The sequence below is a fragment of the Sorex fumeus genome, unplaced genomic scaffold (genome assembly GCF_029834395.1).
Source record: "Sorex fumeus unplaced genomic scaffold, SorFum_2.1 ptg000072l, whole genome shotgun sequence".
NCBI lineage: Eukaryota > Metazoa > Chordata > Mammalia > Eulipotyphla > Soricidae > Sorex > Sorex fumeus.
The window spans coordinates 50,586,805-50,606,634 of NW_026606129.1; the positions used below are offsets into that span (position 1 = coordinate 50,586,805).

At 55.5% G+C, this 19,830-nt stretch overlaps 3 protein-coding genes across 4 annotated transcripts in view; 1 reads left to right on the forward strand and 2 right to left on the reverse strand.

Annotated features, from left to right (window-relative positions):
* The first annotated feature begins 2,167 nt into the window (after nucleotides 1–2,167).
* Nucleotides 2,168–3,854, forward strand: INKA1 (inka box actin regulator 1). Its single transcript, XM_056129642.1, has 2 exons — nucleotides 2,168–2,323; nucleotides 3,017–3,854. Exons 1-2 carry the CDS (start codon nucleotides 2,273–2,275, stop codon nucleotides 3,821–3,823), a joined length of 858 nt encoding a protein of 285 aa, XP_055985617.1. The 5' UTR covers nucleotides 2,168–2,272; the 3' UTR covers nucleotides 3,824–3,854.
* A 184-nt stretch (nucleotides 3,855–4,038) lies between these two features.
* Nucleotides 4,039–12,755, reverse strand: UBA7 (ubiquitin like modifier activating enzyme 7). The gene is made up of 24 exons (XM_056129516.1): nucleotides 12,674–12,755; nucleotides 12,414–12,582; nucleotides 12,202–12,336; nucleotides 12,018–12,124; nucleotides 11,678–11,771; nucleotides 11,454–11,583; nucleotides 11,168–11,262; nucleotides 10,940–11,077; nucleotides 10,380–10,562; nucleotides 10,142–10,249; nucleotides 9,732–9,812; nucleotides 9,500–9,655; nucleotides 9,227–9,392; nucleotides 8,940–9,145; nucleotides 8,783–8,847; nucleotides 8,541–8,700; nucleotides 8,397–8,471; nucleotides 8,038–8,221; nucleotides 7,174–7,259; nucleotides 6,878–6,964; nucleotides 6,576–6,767; nucleotides 4,892–4,984; nucleotides 4,720–4,820; nucleotides 4,039–4,286 (listed from the first exon to the last, which is right to left on the reverse strand). Exons 1-24 carry the CDS (start codon nucleotides 12,727–12,729, stop codon nucleotides 4,160–4,162), a joined length of 2,994 nt encoding a protein of 997 aa, XP_055985491.1. The 5' UTR covers nucleotides 12,730–12,755; the 3' UTR covers nucleotides 4,039–4,159.
* Nucleotides 12,756–17,361: 4,606 nt separating this feature from the next.
* The window catches only part of TRAIP (TRAF interacting protein), a 29,936-nt gene continuing 27,467 nt past the window's right edge, over nucleotides 17,362–19,830 (reverse strand). For both annotated transcript variants that reach the window (XM_056129382.1, XM_056129381.1), the window contains 4 exons: nucleotides 18,508–18,556; nucleotides 18,129–18,278; nucleotides 17,970–18,020; nucleotides 17,362–17,764 (listed from right to left, as the gene is read on the reverse strand). In XM_056129382.1, the coding sequence (XP_055985357.1) occupies nucleotides 17,639–17,764; nucleotides 17,970–18,020; nucleotides 18,129–18,278; nucleotides 18,508–18,556 (376 nt within the window). In that variant the 3' untranslated portion in view covers nucleotides 17,362–17,638. The remainder of the gene's footprint in view (nucleotides 17,765–17,969; nucleotides 18,021–18,128; nucleotides 18,279–18,507; nucleotides 18,557–19,830) is intronic.

The following is a 19,830-nucleotide window of genomic DNA, read 5'->3' on the forward strand; positions in this document are numbered from 1 at the left end:
GTTATATATACCTAGGTCGAGAAATCAACATGATGAATGACCTGGCACCTGAGTTACGCAGGAGGAAGAGGGCGGCTTAGAATGCCTTCAAGAGCGTTGAAGAAATAACTAAGAGGACAAAGAACCTCCAGCTCCGAGCACATCTCTTCGATTCCACTGTTCTTCCTGCAATAACATATGCCTCAGAGACCTGGGCCCTACGAAAACAGGATGAGAATGCTATTCGGGTCTCTCAAAGAGGAATCGAAAGAGCTATGCTTGGAGTATCACGTTTCACTCAAATGAAAGATAGAATCCAGAGTTCCGATCTCCATCAATGCTCAAGAATCAGGGATGCTGTCTCATTTGCCAAGGTATCAAAAATCAGATGGGCTAGACACGTAATGAGGTTTAGAGACAACCGCTGGACTAGAGCCACCACTGACTGGATTCCACGGGATGTCAAAAGATCGCGTGACACCCACCTACAAGATGGTCAGACTTCTTCGTCAAGACCCTGAATGATCGGTTTGAGGCTCTGCATGTTCCTAGAACGAGCAGATGCCATTGGGCTACGCTAGCACACAACAGGGATGAATGGAGACGCTACTGGCACCCGCTCGAGTAAATCAATGAGTAACGGGGTATCAAGTGATCAAGTGAATGTATAAAAAATTTCACGCTTCTAATTCCACTGAATCTAGTACTAAGCATGCTTCTTCAAATTTTTTTAAAATTTTTTATTGAGTCACAAAGCATGCTTCTTTCTGTTCCATGGTTTTTTTCTGCTGGTCTGTTTAACTCTCCAATAGCTACAGATCAGTATATCAGTCTGCGCTGGTAGTCTAGGACCAGAAACTCAGTCTCTTGTTCAGTGATTTAATTTTTACCATTTTCAGCTTTCATCTTTTCAGCCTCTTCTTGGCTTCTTTTTCACACATCACTTTTATGTGACCAGTCACTTCACAGGCTATTTTTGATCTTGATCAGCCTCAGGGAAGGATCAGACACGGTCCTGGGAGCTGCTCTGGAAGAAGGGGTGGGGAATTGGCTATCTGTGGAGTCATTGTAGTGAGACCCTACCAGAGGATCACAAACAGCTGGGCTGTTCTGATCACCTTGAGGCATGCTGGACACCAGGGTTTGGCCTTGCTGCTTGCCTGGGAAGTGCTTTAAGACACTAATTCATCCTCTGTGTCTATATTATAATTATTATTTTTAAAGATTTTTGGCTACACCAGGAAAGCTTGGGGGTTATTCCTGACTCTGCATTCAGGAATCACTCTTGGCTGTGCTTGGAGTACCATATGGGGTGTCAGGAATGGAACCCGGATTGGCTGTGTGCAAGGCAACCTGCTATATGATCTTTCTGGCCCCTTATCTAGCTAGGCCTTCTTAACGCTAACACTTAACGGAGCAGGTGTTTTTCTGACTTTCTAGTCTCCTTGAACGCCGCAATAACCAAGACTCGGGGGACAGTGGGGGGGTCGTGGAGAGGCTTCAGGGCGCAGGCTCAGACCGTTTGCTTCGAGGTCGCCGCCCTGTCACCGGACGCTCTGAGCCTGCACGTGGCGCCCAGTAGAGCTGGGGTGTCCTCGAGGAACGAACGTTAACGGCCCGCTCCCCACTAGAGGGCAGCGTCGCCTCGCTCCGTGCAGAGGCTCGGGCTGCACCCTCCCCCGTGCTGTCGCGACGCCCCGCGCTCCGGCAGATCTCGGAGGGGCCCCACCCCTGCACACTTCCAGGGATTGTGGAGGCCGCTCCAGGAGCAGATCCTGAAGCTCGGGTCCCAGGTGCCCCCTCCTCGTTATGGGGTCCTGCCAGTGAGGGGGCGCACGTGAGCACAGCCGGGGTTCCCTATGTCCCCGACTTCTGTCCTGGGGAGAAAGGGGAAACCGAGGCTAGCGCGGGGAAGTGACTTGTGCGGGTTCATGCAGTGAATCCGGACTCAGCTCCACCTCCCGGGGAGTCGGGAAGACCCTGGCCAGACCCCTCCAGGGTTCCAGCTACAGCCCCGCCCCCAGCCGGTGGGGAGTGGGCGGTTGGCACCCCCACCCGGCCGGCCCGCCAGGGGCTGGGCCACTTCAGCCCCACCCAGGCCCCATTGGCTGCCGCGCCAGGGGCGGGGCGCAGCTGCCAGATGTTGGGGCGGCCGCGGGAGCCGCGGAGAGCCAGCAGCGGCCGCGCCAGGAGCTGGGCCAGGGCGCCGCTGGCCGGCCCGCCTGGCCCTCTCGGCGCCGCGCTCGCAGAAGTCCGAGTCGTCCCGGAGGTCTGGCGGGAGCTCGGCACGGGCATGCACAGCACTCGGCTTGACAGCTTCTTGGGCCAGCTCCGCTGGGAACTGGTGAGGTTGGGGAGCGGGTGTGGCTGGGGAGGACGTGTGTGGGGTGCTCGCTGCCGTCCGGCCACGCCGCACACGGGGGGTGGAGGCCGTTCCGAGTGCCAGCACTGGCGGGATGGGGGCGGGGTGGCGCAGATGGCCCAGCTGGCCCTCCTCGGGTTTCGGACGGTTGGGACTTCGCTGGGCATCAAGTAACAGGCACCCAGCTGGCTGTGCTGCTTGGGGCCGCCAAGCAAGTTGGAGGGGAAGAAAAGTCTTTGGAAGTGGATGGGGAGGGGGGGGAGGCGGGGGCTGGGGAGCAGCGAGGGGCTATAGAGCTGTTAGAACGGCCTGTGTCTCCTTCCTCTGTCCCTCACCTAGCAAACACTTGGGGTAAGCGACGCCCCCAAGAACACGGATGCGTTCCGGGCCCTGGGTTGCACCTACTTCCCCATCCAGGCCCGCAACCCTACCTCCCGCCCTGCTGGCGGGTGCCGACTTGCCCGGCTCTGCGTGCCGCAGCCTGCAGGACTGCCACCAGGTCGGCTGATGGGAGCCACACGAGCTGCGTGTGCCAGCACCCTCATGCAAGCCCGTGCCCACTGCAGGCAGTGCTGCCGCTGCCTGCGGGTCCCTGCAGCCCTCTTAGCCTTGTGTTCTGGACTGCGATGGCCACGCAGGCGGGAGTGACAAGCGCTGCCCTCTCTTCCTCTGCAGTTGTGCGGCCGGGACTCGGGCTCACCGCCCATGCCTGGCCCCCTCCCACCGCCTCCCAAACCCAGCACAGGTGTGCAGCTGCGACACCGACTCAGGGCTTCGGATGCTGCCTTGGAGGAGGACTCTGTCTGCTGTGTGGAGGAAGAGGAGGAAGAAGCAGTGGGGACAGGACACAGAAGTATAGCCTTGGGGGGACCCAGGGAGAATGCCCTGGACTGGGACTCTGGCTTCTCCGAGGTGTCGGGCAGCACATGGAGGGAGGAAGAGCTGCCTGTACCCCAGCACCCGGCCCTCCCAGTGCCCCCAGCACGCCTGCGGAGACAGCGCCTCTCCACCAGTGGCCTCCCCGTGCCCAGTGTACCTGTGGCCAGGGTACCACCAACCCGCCGCCCAAGGCCCAAGTCCACCCCCGACGCCTGCTTGGAGCACTGGCGGGGGCTGGACTCCGAGGACTGGACAGCAGCGCTGCTAAGCAGAGGGCGCAGCCGGCAGCCCCTGGTGCTGGGGGACAACTGCTTTGCAGACTTGGTACACAACTGGATGGAGCTGCCCGAGGCAGCAGGTGAGGGGGACCCTGAAGGTGGGTCCCGAGCCCGTACTCGCCCCCCGCAGTTCCTACTTGGCCTCTCTGAGCAGTTGCGGCGCCAGCTGTCCAGGGCACGGCGGGCAGCCATGGCAGGCAAGCGGCTCTCATGCCCACCTCGCTCAGAGCCTGAACTGCCTGCAGATGTCTCACGCTTCGCAGCCCTCATGAGCTGCCGCAGCCGCCAGCCCATCATCTGCAATGATGTTGTCAGCTACCTCTGAACGCTCTCTTCATCTCCCTCAGTCAGGGACAATAAAAGCCTTTCTCTGCTCAGTCTTGGTTCATAGCCCTGAGGCTGCAGGAGGCAGCCCCTTGCCCCCCCCCCGCCCCACCCTCCAAGGCACAGTCCAGACGCATGAATGGAAATAGTCTTTTCTCACCCTGCAGGGGTCCCTGGGGTGCCCATGTCAGGACACACCCCACCTGCCCGCTGCCCAGGAGTCCAGCCTCTCCGCTCACACCTTCCTTCTCTGTTTATTGAGGGCTTCCTGGGCTTGGCTTGGCATGCAGGACAGGGGCGGGTGGAAGGGGGCGTTGGGGGCGGCGCTGCAGCCTGGTCACAGTTGGTAGTGCAGTGGGGGGAAGGTGGTGTCGTCCTCTTCCCCCTCACAGCTCAGCTCCAGCACCAGCACCCGCTGTCCAGGCTTAGGCTCCCAGCCCATCTCCCTCATCACTTCAGTCAAGCTGCGCCAGGGGGAAGGGGAAATAGGAGTGAGCGGTAGCCTGCAGAACACAGAGCATAACCTGGCCTGGGCTAGAGGGTGCTGCTGGGCCAGAAAGCGCCCAAGGCAGAAGCAGGAGCGGCTCAAGACAGGAAACATCTGAAACTATTTTCAGAGCAGCGGGCGGGGAGGGCAGGAGGCAGGAAACTGCAAGTCCCCTGGGAGAGGACTGCGGAAAGGGGAGCTGAAGCAGGGGTGGAGGCTGGCGGGGAGGCTGGCAGGGAGTAGCAGCTGCTGGACACCCCTAGGCAGACTCTTGGCCCTTGCCCCACCCCCCAGCCCATTTGTTGGCTCCATTTGGTCAAACCACAGGAAGGTGTGAGAGGCCCAGAAGGGGATGGGAAGGGGGAAGCCAGCTTGTCTTCACTTCCAGGAGCGGCCAGGGGTGGCCTCACCTGCGGGACAGGTACTGGTCCCTCTTTTCAGACGGCCATCGTGCTGAGTATACGTAGGCTGTGTCATGCAGGAGCATGCGCACCCTCAGCCCGTGATGTTCCTAGAGAGAGGTCAGTGTCAGCTGGGCCAGGCTGGGCCAGGCTGGCGGTGAGAGTCAGGAAGGGGACACACCTGGAGGTGGGTCAGTAGTGACTCCAGGGTCCTCTCAGGCTGTCCTGCAGACACCTCCAGGCGGTCCCAACAGGTCCATCTCCAGTTCTGGAACTGAAGAGGGAGAGGAGGAGGGAGAAGCATGTCTCTCCTTCCTTTCTCTCTCCCTCCCTCCCCCTTCTCTCTCTCTTTTTTCTCTCTTTCTCTCTCTCTCTCTCTCTCTCTCTCTCTCTCTCTCTCTCTCTCTCTCTCACACACACACACACACACACACACACACACACACACACACACACAAAGCTGCCCAGGCCCAGCAGCTGATGGCCCCTTTCTAGGGGAGAACTGGACTCCAGGCAGGAAGCAGAAGCCAGGGGGTGGGGGTAGAAGGTGGGATCTGAGCCCAGAATCGTCTCAGTACCCTCCCGCCCATGGGGCCAGCACAGGAAATGGGGCTAGGGGCCCCCCTGCACAGGGAAACAGGCGATCCATCATACAGGCACTGTGTGTGTGTGTGTGTGTGTGTGTGTGTGTGTGTGTGTGTGTGTGTAGGGGCGGGGCTTCCTGAGGAAGCTGGAGCAGGGCCCCTGCAGTCTTTGATAAACTTATTGCTCCTCAAATGCAAGGCTGGGAGCCAAGGAGGGGCTCATCCTGTCCCCTTATCCTTGTGTCACTAGGGCCTTGGATCACTCACAGGCACTTGGGGCAAAGGCACGGTGACCACCAGAGGCCTCCTAGCTCAGAGATCCGGTCCACAGAAGCGTCTTTCCTGTCCCCTTTCCTTCCTAGTTTCAGGACACTGGGGGTTCTGGTGCCCAGAGGAGTGGCAGGAAGTTGGAGGCCAGGACAGAGGACCTGGCTAGCCCCCGAAACACAGTGGAGTCAAGCTGAGATGAGGCCAGAGAGGTGAGATGGGGGCTCCCCCTCCCTCTCCCTCCACTGTTGACAAAGGCAGCTGTGTGCTTGTTAGAGGCACAACCCTGACAAAGGGGCTCTGTATGCTGCACCCTGAGGGACCCCATGGCTGCTCAGCAAAACTCCAGTGTTGGCCCCTGACCTCTCCCCTCTTCCCCCAGAGATGGCATTCCCTAGGACCTCTTTCCTGTGCTCCAAGGACATAGTAACCCCTCAGAGCCTGGGCTCATGGCCAGGGGCACCACGGTTCTGCACTCAGAGACTCATACATGCACATAACTCAGGAATACTACATGTGTCCCTGTGCATCCCCACGAAGCCTGCAGAGCCCTGTGCTACATCTGGCACACAGATGTGGCGGCTCCCAGGGCCTCCACTGGTGACCCCCTGCACACAATAATTCTGACTGCAGCCCCCACCCCATGAGTTCAGTGTTTTCCTCAGCTGGGAGCGGGTGGGCCCATGCCCAAGTTGGAGGCGAGACTGTGTTTGCAGATAGAACCCTGGCTCCCTCCCTCCCCCCTCATCAGGGGCACTCCTGGGAAGGAGGGGACTGTGGGGGATGTCTGGCTCCACTAATGAGTTAAAGCTGCAGCTCCCCCAGACCCAGGAGAGCAGAGAGTTGGGGGTGGGGTGGCTGACGGGCGGCTTCCTGTGTCTGACAGGTCCCAGCCTGGCTTCAGCGCAGGAAGTGGGCTGGAGGATGTCTTGAGGACTCCCCCAGAGTCTGGGGCCTGGCAAGAGGAGAGCCTCTTTATATAGGTGCAGGAGAAGCCCAGTGTCAAGGACTCACCATTTGGATGGCTGGGGCAAAGGGTACCTGACGACACAAACTGTTTTCAGCCATATGTAGGTAGCTGTTGCGAAAGGCATGAAGGGGCCGAGGCCCATCTACCAATTTGTACAACTCCAGGCCCAGCAGGCCGGCCACAGCTGCTGTGGTGGTGGCAATGGCTGGGATGATCTGGCCCAAGATTTGCTTGCTCTGCCAAGGATGAGATTTGGTCTGGACCTAAGGTGTGTGGCAAAGGGCTGATGCCTCCCCCTCAGCCCCCAACCACCATCTCCCAGCTGAATCCCAAGCAGCAGGGTTACCTGGGCCTGGTTGGTCGGTTGGATCTTGTAGTTCTGTGCTCGCAAGCTGGCTGCTGCCGTCACAAAGTCCACATGGAAGTTGCTGTCCTGAGGGCCCCAAATCCCTCAGCAGGCAACCCTGTGCCACCTCCCCGCATTTATCAGGCACAAACACATTTATCAGTTCTGGAGAGCTGAGCTGCTTCCACGCTCCTAGTAGAACTCCGGCCAAGGGGCCCCACCTTCCTTCTTAGCTCTTGACTTTCTGCATCAGTATCCGAGCCCAGCCCTTCCTCCACCATGATCCGGGCACCCACCTTGTCAAACATCAGGGGCTTCAAGGAAGGGCCCTGACTACAGTCTTCATAGGCTTTGCTCGGCTTCCTCCTTGGCTGCACAGTTCCTGGCAGGAGATTGTTGGCACAGTTTGTCTTCACCCTGTACCTGCTGCCTGTCCTCAGGGTCATTTTCCAGGAGACTCCTCATTGATGCTGCCATCCCCTATCCAGCAGATCCTGCCCTGGTATATGCCTGTATAAGTTTGCCCTCCAGCTGAGGGCACAGGTTGGCATTCCCCAGGGCCCAGTGGTTGTGTGGGTTTGTTCCCTGGAGGATCTACCAGGGGAACAGGTAGAGGGCTCAGAGGTGTCAGAGATAGGATAGAGGGGCCAGAGAGTTCATAAAGCGGGTAGGGTGCTTGCCTTTTGCATGCAGGCAACCCAGACTCAGTTCCCAGCACCCCATACAGTCCCCTGATGACTGTCAGGAGTGATTCTTGAGCACAGATCCAGGAGTAATCCCTGAGCACCCCTGGGTATGGTCCAAAAACCAAAAAGCAAAAAACCAAACAAACTAAAGTACTGTAGAGGGGGTTGGAGTGATAGCACGGGGGGTAGGGTGTTTGTGTTGCCCAAGGTCAACATAAGTTCGATTCCCAGCATCCCAAATGATCCCTCCAGCATCTCCAGGAGTAATTCCTAAAGGTAGAGCCAGGAGTAATGCCTGTGCATCACCAGGTGTGACCCAAAATGCAAACAAAAAATAAAGTATTGTAGAGATGGGCCTAAACCTAGATGAGCAGGTGAGAGAGGCTAGTTGAGGGCTCCCAGTCCCTATTTTTTGTCTGTGGCACAGGGTAGGGCCAATCCTTCAGGGGACCACAGATAATCCAGGGATCTCACCAAGTTCACTGGATGCCTGAGCCAGCTCCAGGGCACTAGTGAAGAGGCGGGCTTGGTGCTGAGGGTCAGGCAGTAGCAATGTCTTTAGCAGATCCTTGAGTGCAGCCTGGTTCAGTGAGTCAGACCACCCGTGCACCTGGGCATATAGGTTGGCCGCTGCCAGCACGAAGAGCAGGTGTGTATCCTGCGACACAAGTAGGGGCAGAGGTCTGGGGATGGGGGTGGGGGTCTCTGCCTGCTTCTGCCTTGCTGTGGGCATCCACAATGCCTCAATGGCTTTCTTGGTATCTCACATAGACTGTCCCATCTCTGCTCTGGAAACCTCCCCACCTTCACAGTTCCCACGGGACCTCACTCACTTGGCTGGCATCGAACCTCAAGGGCTGGGGACACTCTTTGGGAGGTGACCAGAAGGGCATTCCATCAGGAGACACCTGGGGAAGTGGAGACCATGAGGTTCAGTTCGGTCCCTGGAGCCCTCAGCCTCTGGCACTGGCACCCACTTTATCTGGTGGGTAGAGTTTCAGCAGCTGCTGGATGTCCGAGTGGAAGTGCAGGTGCCAGTGGCCAAGGGCCCACATCACACAGTCCTTCCAGGTCTGTGGCTGCTGCCTCAGTTCTCCCACCACTGCCTGCACCTCTTGTGGCCTCTGGGTGTCTGCCCTGGTGAGAGAAGGAAACTTGAGGTCCCTCAGTCCGCTGCGAGGGGCCCGGGGCTTCCGTCCATCTGCACTAAGGTGCTCACAGTTGTTGTTGGTTGATGGTCTTGGCAGCAGGATGAAAGAGCTTCTCAAACAGCTCCCGGGCCCACTGTGGGGGAGGGGTAGCCATGAGGGGTCAGGTGGGGCACAGGGGTGCAGCTGAAGACTGAGCCAGGTCAGGGGGTGTTAGGGCGTCCTTACCACTACAGTATGCTCTGTCCTGCTGGGGAAGTGCTTGACAGTGCACACAGGGTAGGGGCCCGCCTCCGCGTGTGTATCTGAGCTGGGTCCTGTGTACTGCTTGGTCACATGTGGCACGAACACCGAAGCACTTCCCAGGGTGCCCAGTGTGCCCGCTTCCAGCAGTGGCTTCAGGTTGTGGGTGCAGCGAGCTGCCACGTAGTGCCCTGTTGAGGGGACAGGGAGCAGGGTCAGAAGTGCGCTGGCTCTGTCATGGGTATGAGCTCCAGGGCGGTGGGTATACTCACGAGCCTCGAAACTGTCCAAGGCGGCAGCCACGCCATCCAGGCCTGAGAAGAAACAGTCCCCAAAGATGTGCTCTGTGGACGAGTTCAGTGGATGGGTGTAGGGGGTCACCTTCAAGTGTGGGTTCAGACGGTGTGCAGCCTCTGCAGCCACCTCTGCCTTTGGCCTCTGAGAAGAGAGCAGGGCAAGGTAGGGGACTGGAGGTGAGAGAAACAGTTGCGGAGGGTGGGATATGAGGGGAGCCCAGACCAGGTGTGGGGAGGGGATGGTCTCACAGAAATATGCTGGGATCTGAAGAGAAACTGTCGGCTGAGGTTGGACAGCTCCACGTTGTCCGGGTCGGCGACAGTCACGCCCCCGCAGTCCCCAGTGCCCAGGCCCATTAGGGCAAAACCTTTGAGCAGCTCGCAGCCTATGGCACCAGCACCCACCTGCCAACATGATCTGTGTCACGAGAGGATGTGCTTGGCCCTCCCACAAGCATGCCCAGCCTCCCTGAAAGCTCACCAGGAGGTAGCGCTGGTCCCTCAGCTTCTCCTGAAACCCAGCCCCAAACACTGCAGTTTGCCCATCGTAGCGACACTCTCTCTAGGGGACAGACAGTAATCAGGGTTGGTCATTTCCCTGTGCTGGCCCCTCCAGCAGGGATGACCTTGGTCCCAGGTTTCCTTCCCTCCTCCCTTGCTTGGTTTCTTCTTTTTCTTTTTTCTTTTTGAGTCACACCCGGCGATGCTCAGCGGTTACTCCTGGCTTTGCACTCAGAAATTACTCCTGTCGGTGCTCAGGGGACCATACGGGATGCTGGGAATCAAACCCGGATTGGCCGCGTGCAAGGCAAACGCCCTACCCGCTTTGCTATCACTCCAACCTCCCTTGCTTGGTTTCTGAATAAGGATGTCACCCGATCGGGTTCTCACTGGGGTGCAGTCCTCGGGTTTGGGAAAAGCCGCCTCATCTTCTGGAAGGCAGTCGAGTGCATCAAAGTACAGCCACTGGTCCAGCGGTTTAAACTTCCTGGTGATTGCCTGAAAGCCAGCACTTCAGACTGGGGCTCCTGCAACTCCCCACCCCCTGGGGCTGGGGGATGTACCCTGGCCCCCTCTGGCACCCACACTCACCTTTGCACCCTTCCCTGCTTACCCTGCCTGTGCCTACCTTCAGCACTTCTTGGGAAGTCAGTGCACCCAGAACAGCTGCCATGGGGCTCAGGATGCCGGCACTACTCAGAGCGACTCTCCGCACCAGGCCCTCATCCCAGGGCTCTTGTAGGGGCTCACCCTGTGACCCCTTTAGTGGTTCCAGAGTCTGGAGCAGGTCCACCACCGTCTCTGCATCAGTCTGTGTGGGTAGAACTGGGAGCTCGGCCACTCTGGCCTGAGCCCCCACCCCCACTCCATGCTCCTGGACACCACATACCCAGGTCTACAAAGAGCAGTTGAAACCTGTGGGAAAGGCCTTGTGGCCAGACTATGTAGTGGCCCCAAGGGACACTCTCCCAGGAGGCTTCACCAAGCTGGGAACAGCTTCTAGCTGGGGTGTGAGGAGTGGGGAGGCTTTCCTACACCTGACTTCTGGTGTGTTATCTCCATTTTCCAGGTGGGGAAACTGCCACTGGGAGGACAACTTGGATTGGTGGTCAGATGGTCACTGCTGCCTCCTAGCAGGTAAAACCTCCTAGTAAAACAGTGGTTGGGGTGACACCAGGGGCCACTTACAGGATCCCAGGACTGAGGTGATTGGCCATACTTGTCCTGGAACTTGTGCAGGGCCCGGAAGGCCTGATGCAGGCAGCGTGCACGCTGAGTGTCCTCGGCCACCACCTGGGGCTGCAGCAGGGCCACATTCAAGGGCTTCTGCGGGGCCATTCAATTCAGGGTCAGAGACAGAACAGTATGGGCCCCTTGAGGTGTGTCCAACCCACCATCGCAGAGCACCAAACTCACGTGGCTCACAGTCTGGGCTCTAACTTCAATGACGAACCCACCACGTAAGTATTGGGAACAAAAGGATGTGTCCCCGATCTCGAAGGTCCCATCCTCTGGAAGAGATCCAGCCAAGTGAGTGTGACCCCTGCATCTGAGCGGCCCCCCACACCCCACCTGGCTGCCATCGCTGTCCCCAAACTTGCGCCACCCCAAGGAAGGTGGAGGGAGAAGCTATCGGCAAGGACCCAGCTGTACTCGCTGCTGGGGTACCTGGGCACCGAGAGCTGGAGTGGGGTTGGCTCACCCTGCACATGGAGGGGTCGGGGCTCACAGCCGTTGAGTTCCACCATGCCCTCAACATCAGCAAAGGTCACCCAGTGTACCTCTCGGAAATGGTGGGAATCAGCCTGCAGAGTGAGGATGCCGGGGTTCCCCTGGATAATAAGGGGTTGGGGCTTAGAAAGGACTTTCCTGGACTTGGGTCACCCCTCCGGAGTTGCAGTGAATGGTCCACATCTGAGCCCCCACCTGGGAGATGTGCTGGATGGAAGCTTTCAGGGGTTCCGCCTCGGTGGGGTCCTCCACAGTGATGAAGTTCTCGCCAAAGTCACAGAACAAATGCCTGAGGAGGGCAGTAGGGGTCTTGGATATGCCCCTCCCCGGGGATTGGGGTTTGTCCCCCTGGGGGTGATGAAGGGGAGGGAGTCCTATTGACAATTGGGAAAGGGAGGTGGAAGTGGTTTGAAAGTCTGAGGGAGTTACTGGAGCAGGGTCACAGTCGGGGGTGTGGAGGAAACAGAGGGTGCAACTACGACCAGAACCAGGAGAGGCTGCTGGGACGGGGCAGGGAGCTAGGCAGATCACCTACCCCACAAGGCCCCGGGTGTCAGCCACCAGGAAGTAGATTCCATGATCATGGCAGAAGGTGCCCACACTCAGCTGCTCCTTCAGCCCCACATTGGTCAGCACCACCACCTGGGGGCAGGGACACTGTGGTCAGCAGGGCCACAGCAAGCACCCTGCTGCTGAAGACAGGTGGGTTGGGGGGTTACCTGGAAAGACTTCAGCAGGTCCTCGGTGAGGTCCCCTTCGTGGACAGACACCTGCACCTCGCTGTTGAGCTCAGCCACAGACTTCTGACATGCCTCAGCCCTGTTTTTCTGCAAATCCTGCTCTGAAAGGAAAAACTGGGGAGAGAGCCAGGAGGCTAGAGTCCGGAGGTTCTTTGGGGGGCCCATCTCCACCTGGCAGGGGAAGCCCTCACCTGGGCAGCAAGGTCAGCCCACTGGGTAGGGTGGGGATCGTGCAGCGTGAGGCTTCCCACGCCCATCAGGACCAGGTTTTTGGCCACCTCCGCCCCCAGGCCCTGGAGGCCCGACAGCAGGATCTTGGCTTTCCGAACACTCTTCATGGCCGGCAAGCCCAGAACATACCTGTGGGGAGGAAGAAACAGACGGGAGGCATCCTCCTAGGAGAGGAGGTCCCCCTGCAGGCGCCCCCAGCCCCTTCCTGCCTGAGCCTCACAACTGCCGAGAGTACAGCTGCTCATTCAGCTGCGGGCCTGTGTCCTGTTCGTCCATCCTGAGCTGCTGCAGTGGACACACACAGGGAGTCTGAGGGAAAGTGACACTGGCAGAGGCCAGTGCCCGCCCCCGGGGCTGTCAAGGCTAAGGGAGTGACAGATGGAGCTGCTTTCGTTTCCATTCAGGCTCCTCAGTGTAAGGAAAACAAAAGCGAAAGTAAAACTAAAGGTGGCAGGGTCCAGGTCCTGCCGACAGCCTACTGCATAGCCCTGACCAGAGTGAGTCCTGGCAGCACAGGTGGGGAAGGAGGAAGGTCAGTGTATGTTACCCTGGGGAGCAGGGACACGAGTCCAGGAAGTGGGCAGGACAATGGTCTCCCAAGGGCCTCCCCAGCGGCTTTAGACTGAATGTGCTTCCTGGCAGCGTGCTGCCTGGGAGGGTCTCCCTTGTCTGCAGAAGATGCCTGCTCTACTGTCCACCTCCCAGAGGCTGAGTTGCCTGAAAGGCTGGGGGAATTTAACAGATTACACCATCCCACCTCCAGGATCTGGATCACAGACACCAGGAGGAGACATCTTACTTCTTTTTTCAAATTATTTTTTAATTTTTTTAAAACATTTTTTATTGAATCACACTGTGAGATAGACCATTGCAAAGCTGTTTGTGATTGGATTTCAGTCATACAGTATTCCAACACCCAACCCTCCACCAGTGCACATTTCCCAGCACCAATGTTCCCAGGTTCCCTTCCATCACCCCCATTCCTGCCATCCACCCTCCACCTGCCTCTATGGCAGGCTCTTCTCTTTTCTCTCTGTCTCTCTCTTTTTCTCTCTTTTGGGCATTGTGGTTTGCAATACTGATACTGAAAGAATATCGAAAATATCCCTTATCTACTTTTAACCCTCAGATCTTGTCCAGCGTGATCATTCTTATCATAATGGTCTCTTAAAAAAAAAGAAGCCTTCCACCAACTTCTCAGAGAATGATGACGCCTTCCTTCCTGCCCTAGATTGCCAGACCTGACACATGGCAGCACTCGGTAGCCAGTCAGGGCACTACACTGTGATGAGTCCCAGGACTCAAAGGACTCAAGGAAGGTGAGCAGCAGGCCTCTGCCCATCTGACCTGAGGGGGAGAGACAGCCACAAACACATGTCTTATTGAAAGCTTTACCTTTAAGTAATTAATGCCTGAAACTCAATCATGAGTATATTTGTAAGTTTGTAATTCATGGTGACTCAATTAAAAAAAAAAGAGTTATTTTTATTTGCATATTCCCTCTGCCCCTCCCCCTCATTGTTTATTGACGTTGTGATGTCCGGAATGCACATGTCCATGGTGACCACAGTGCTCACACATTTCCTGACCTTGTCTGTTCACGCATCTTTCTAGGTCAGAACTTGCCAGGGATCACATGTTCTGGGTTGGTGACCCACAGCTGGGTGCAGAACAGCAGAAAACTGCTCAAAGCACCAGGGATCACAGACAGCAGAACTGACAGGCTCAGAGCTGCCAGAATCAGACTGGGCCCATATGGGACACTGAGAATTTGAACTTGTGAACATATTGCTTACAAGACAGGAGTTCTAAGTCCTAACTTCTTTGACTGCATGCTTATGGGGTCACATAACTGAATGGTGAGGGGGGGTGACAAAAATTGCCCAAAGTTTATGAATGTGTAATGACCAGAAATTAATTCAAAAATCTACCACATCATGAATCTGAGGTGTTTCTGCCCCTGTTGCACTTTTTGGACAAAAGGGGTCACGAGTGGAAAGTTAAAGGCGACTTTTGTTGTTGTTGGGGCCATACCCAGCAGTGTTCATGGTTTACTACTGGCTTTTCATGCAGGGATCACTCCTGGCTGGGCTTGGGGCGCTATATGGAGTGCAGGGATTGAACCCCAGATTGGCTTTGTGCAAGACAAGCATCCAACCTGCTGTCTGGCCTCTGGCCCTTGAAGAAGCCTTGTTATGCCACTACACTATTCTTCCGGCATCCCATTTTTCTTCTTTTTGCACGTGCAGCTCTTCTATTATTTCTTCACTGAATTACTTTACTCCTCTGTCAAAGATTAGTTTGTATGGGGCTGGATAGATAATACAGCAGGGCTAGGGTGCTTGCCTTCCATCATATGGGGTGCAGATTGAATTCCCTGCACCCCACATGATCCCGAGTTCCGTCAGCAGTAATCCCTAAGTGCAGAGGCAGAATTAAGCCGAGAGCCTTGAGCACTTCCAGTTGTGCCCCCAAAACAAAGCACACACAAAATGTTTGTGCTGCCCTATTTCTGGGTTCTATTCTGATTCTATAGATTTATTGGTTTTGGTTCTGGGGGGCCACACTCAGTTGTACTCATGGCTCTTTACTCTGTTTTCAGGGATCACACCTGGTAAGGTTCAGGGGCCCATGTGTGATGCCTGGAATCAAACCTGGGGCTTCCACATGCAAGGAAAGCAGGTGAGTCCTTTTTTCTAGCTCTTCTGAGCACAGCTGGGAGAAATCACTAAGAACCACCTGGCATGACACAAAAGTTAAAAAAAAAAAGTAAATAAACAGATCTTTTGGGGCTTGGGAGATAGCTCAACTGAGAATGGAGCTTTGCATGTGCTGGAACCTGAGCTAGAACCCTGAACCATATGGCCACTTGAGCATCAGTGGGTGTATCCCTGAAGGCTCCTGAGCACTTCCAGGGTGCTCCTCGTGGGCCCTTGCACCACAGGGCCTAGTTAGTTCTGCATCCTTGAGCCCTCGAATTGAGCTGTCTGGCCCACGTGGGAGATAGATGAAAGGACTGGAGCGCATGCCTGGCATGCATAAGTCATGGCACAATAGTCCCCTGAGCACCGTCAGCCTGCACAACTGGACTATCACTGAGCCCCCCAGGCCCCATGATAACTGCTAGAGAGGCTGCCTCCTCAAATACAAAGGTGCCGGGCATTGTGCTGGTACCCTATACATTTAATAAATGCTTCCAGCAGGTGAGCCATTGCTGCAGAGGGCCAAAGCCAAGGCAAACACCTCAAAGGCCTGCCAGACCCATCAAAGTGTTTTAATAAGCAAGATCCCTACTGCCAACCTGGAACCAGGCAGCTACTTTGGGAACCGGAGCTGATATTCGCAACCAGTGCGGCTGAGGAAATGGGGACAGGACTTACTTCAGGTACAGGCTCTCCCTTCATCCAACAGTCTCCTTGTTCCCTGAACAGGTCCAAGTTTGTTTTGAGGCCACACATAGCACAGCGGGTAGGGCGTTTGTCTTGCAAGCAGCCGACCCAGGTTCGATTCCTCCTCCCCTCTCGGAGAGCCTGGCAAACTACCGAGAGTATCTCGCCCGCATGGCAAAGCCTGGCAAGCTACCCGTGGCATATTTGATATGCCAGAAACAGTAACAAGTCTCACAATGGAGACGATACTGGGTCAGCTCGAGCAAATCAATGAACAACGAGAGGACAGACAGACATGGCAGTACTTAGGGTTGACTCCTAACTTGTTTTGGTGACCATATGGATGCTGGGATTGAACCTGGGTTGGTCATTGTGCAAAGCAAATGCTTTACTACTGTACACTGCTCAGGCCCACAGTTTCCAAGTTTTGAAATAGTTGATCACAATCACTCTTGTTTTGGGGCCACACCTGGCAATACTCAGGGGTTAGTCCTGGCTCTGCACTCAGGAACTACTCCTGGTGGCATTTCAGGAGATGATATGGAATGCCAAGGATTGAACCTGGGTTGGCCACCTGCAAGGCAAACGCCATACCCACTGTAATCTCTCCAGCCCATGATTACAATCACTCTTAAGAGTTACATGTATTTAGGCTTACAATAAATTTAGTATTTGCTAAGCATCACCATCTATATGTAAAGCCTTTGTGTCACTCCAGAAACTGTTTTCCTCTCATTCCAGGTCTAGGAACCTCTAATCTCCCGTCTCTGATTTTGCCCACTTTAGACACTTCGTGTAATCATACTGGACTTTTGCCCCCCACTTCCCTTTGTTTTTGGTGCCAACCAGGGGTCAGTCACACATGCTTAGTTGTGGCATTTGCTGGGGCTTGCACATCAGGTTGTGTGCTCACTGGGGTTATACACTAGCTGTACACTTGCACATGCAGGCAAGGTTGCACTCATGCCAGTTGTGGGGCACCAGCATGCCTGCCAAGAGTCACTGTGGTCCTCACACATGCTCTCCTGGGGTCACACTCATGGCCATTACTAGCATACCTTTAGCTATGATGCTTGCAGTGGAAGTGGGGGCACACACCTGGCTATGTACTGTTGTGCTGTGTGTGTAACCCAGACAGAATTGCCAGGACTACTCACTGCATGTAGGTGGCACTGGGATTGTACTCATGGCCTCATGTTTGCATAGCAGGTACTTTTAGTCACTAAGTCTTGATCCATACTTATTTCTTGTACTTTTAGTGATCTTTCATAAGTTTTTAAAGCTGATTAGAGCACATGCCTCTGTGTGAAACCTCTGAATCTGAGTCTAGGTTGTGCTTTAGAAAGTCATGCCAAAGACTTTCCCACAGTTTGTGTACAAATGTAGACACTCAGAGCTAGAAGAAGAAATTCTTTATTATTTTAAACGTAGACACTCAAAGGTAGGAAGAAATTCCTTATTATTTTACATATAAACCCTCCCCCACCACACCCTATTCCCTACTCTGTTTGGTAGGGAATGCCTAGCAGCAAATCAGGGGCAGATGGAAGCCTAGGCAGGCTGGAGTTGCCCAGGAAGCCTCAAACACTTTATACAGTCAAGACTCTGGTGTGGAGAATGAGAAACAGTCAACCCACGTCTGATCATGACTATAAGTGGGACCTCTATTAGCCTGCCTGGCTGGCAGAGTAGTGCGTGGGTCACAGTGGCTCCACGAAGAGTCATGTCCTCAAGACCAGTCTTCAGCCTCTACATTGGAGGTTTATCTGACCACTGATAAGATTCAAGTGTTCTTGCTACCACAGGTACGTGTCCAGCTTGGCCTGGGAGGCAGGGAGCGTTGTCTTTGCCCTCACTCTTGATTTAGCCTTGGCCTTAGGCCTCACAAGCAGTGGACGTGAACGGATGACAGGACTGTCACTCTGAACAAGGTGTCAAGGAAGAGGCAATTAAAAAAATAAAAAAAGAAACTGGGATGCAGGCAAGGCTCTGGCTGCGGGGTGGACAGTCCTGCTACATGAATGAGGTCTGCCTCTGCACCTGAGGCTGCAGTCACTGGCAGGCTAGAGATGGGGTTCAGGTGAGGGAATGTATGAGCTCCATGGCCCTGCTCACAAACAAGGATACAGGTTGGATGAATTTTGTCCGGCCTCCAAATCCATCGAAGCCTGTCCTTATCTAAGGAAGAAGGAAGAAGGAAGAGTGCCAGGCTAATGGTTTAGGGAGTTGGCCACCCCATCCAACTGTGAGGGCTGGCCCTTGTCACTGGCCAAAAACCACACTCACCCCATCTGTGCTGCGACTCGACTCAATTCTCTTCTTCAGGGGTTGCTTCCGGCCCAGGACTGAATTCCGGATGAAGACAGGGAAGGCACTACCCAGCTCCTCATCTGGCTCTTGCAGGCGGTGCTGGCTGCTCAGAGGGAGTGGGGACTCCTGCAGGGAAGACCCCCAGGGCAGATCTGATGAGTTAGATGGCAAGGGGTGGGGGTGGGAAGATGGGAAGTGGTGATGAAACAGGATCAGGGTCCAAGAGTGGCTCCACAGTGCCTCAGTCTTGAGTCAGGAGAGAGGGTGATGGCAGGACCCTGCCTGCTGTAGTCCAGCTTCAGAGGCAGACTTGGCAGGGGTTGGACAGTGACTGTGCTTCTTCTGCAAGCCTTACCTGCATGGCGTTGCTGGGCATCTTCTTGGAGATGTCCTCAACTGAATTGCTGCAAAAGAGGGAGGAGTTTGCACGCAGGCCAGAGGCAGACACAGGGACATGCTAGTTAGGAAGCCCATGTGGCAGGACTGCTGTCACATCTGTGTGCTGGGACAGGCACTCAGTGATCCTATTCCAACTGCAGGTCTATGAACAGCTGGACAGCTGCCACAGCTGCGAGAGTGGTCAAGGCAGGGAACTCTGGATCATGTCCCTGTCTTGTGACTCCTACTCAGGCCAAACCCATTGAATGACCCCAAGGCTATGGTTATGACACCTGCTCCAGGGTCTATGTAGGGCAAGAGCCCAGCTGATTCCCAACCCATAGCAGAAATCAGTTAGGTGCCATCCTAGTCCAGTCTGATTGTTTTTGGGCCACATTTGGTGGTACTTCAGGAACCACACAGTATTGGAGATCAAATGTGAATCTCTGGGGCCAGAGTATCAGATAGTATAGTGGGTAAGGCATTTGCCTTGCATGCAGCTGATCCATGTTCTATCCCTCGCACTGCATATGGTCCCCTGAGCACCACCAGGAGTGATCCCTGACCACCACCAGGTGTGGCCACAAAACAGAACAAAAATATTACAACCAAACCTGTGTCTCCACATGCAAAGCATGAACTCTAGCCCTCTGAGCACTTTCCCCAGCCCAGACCTGGCCCAAACTCTCTAGAGAGGGGTATGTCCAAGGGACTCTATAAACTGGAGAGTCTATTAAATGTTTGTGGACTTCAGGGCAAGGTCATCTCCCTAAATCATCTGTGTAGACAGGGACTGGGGCAGAAAAGAACAGGCTCTGGGTTCCCTCTCCCAGCTCCAAAGCTGAACACTATTTCCAATTTCTGGGGACCCCAGCAGCTTGCTACTCTTTCCTGTTAGTTCCCAGGTAGGTGGGAGGATGCTGGCACGGTGGCTCCTCAAGCCATGTGACAGGTGCTGGATCAGAGCCTGCTGACTCTGGACAACTAGGACAAGATCCTCCATCTGCTTTTGTGTCTGGCCCTGGGGAGGCTGACCTGATTTGGGGACATCCTGAGTTTCCTCTTTCCCCCCTGAAGAGGGCAGAAAAGTTTTAAAAGCCTGGCAGCCAACAGGTCACAGGAGCTCATATTCATACTTATAGCTAAAGAGGCGGCAATGTGAGAAGCCAGAGTATGCAGCAGGCGGCAGCAGCATGACTATAGCCCAGGTCTTCAGTTTCTTTTCTACAGGGCTGGCCTTGAGTAGCACAGGAAGGCACAAAGAATTCAGTGAGCTCCTTCTCTTGTCCATTTCTTGGGC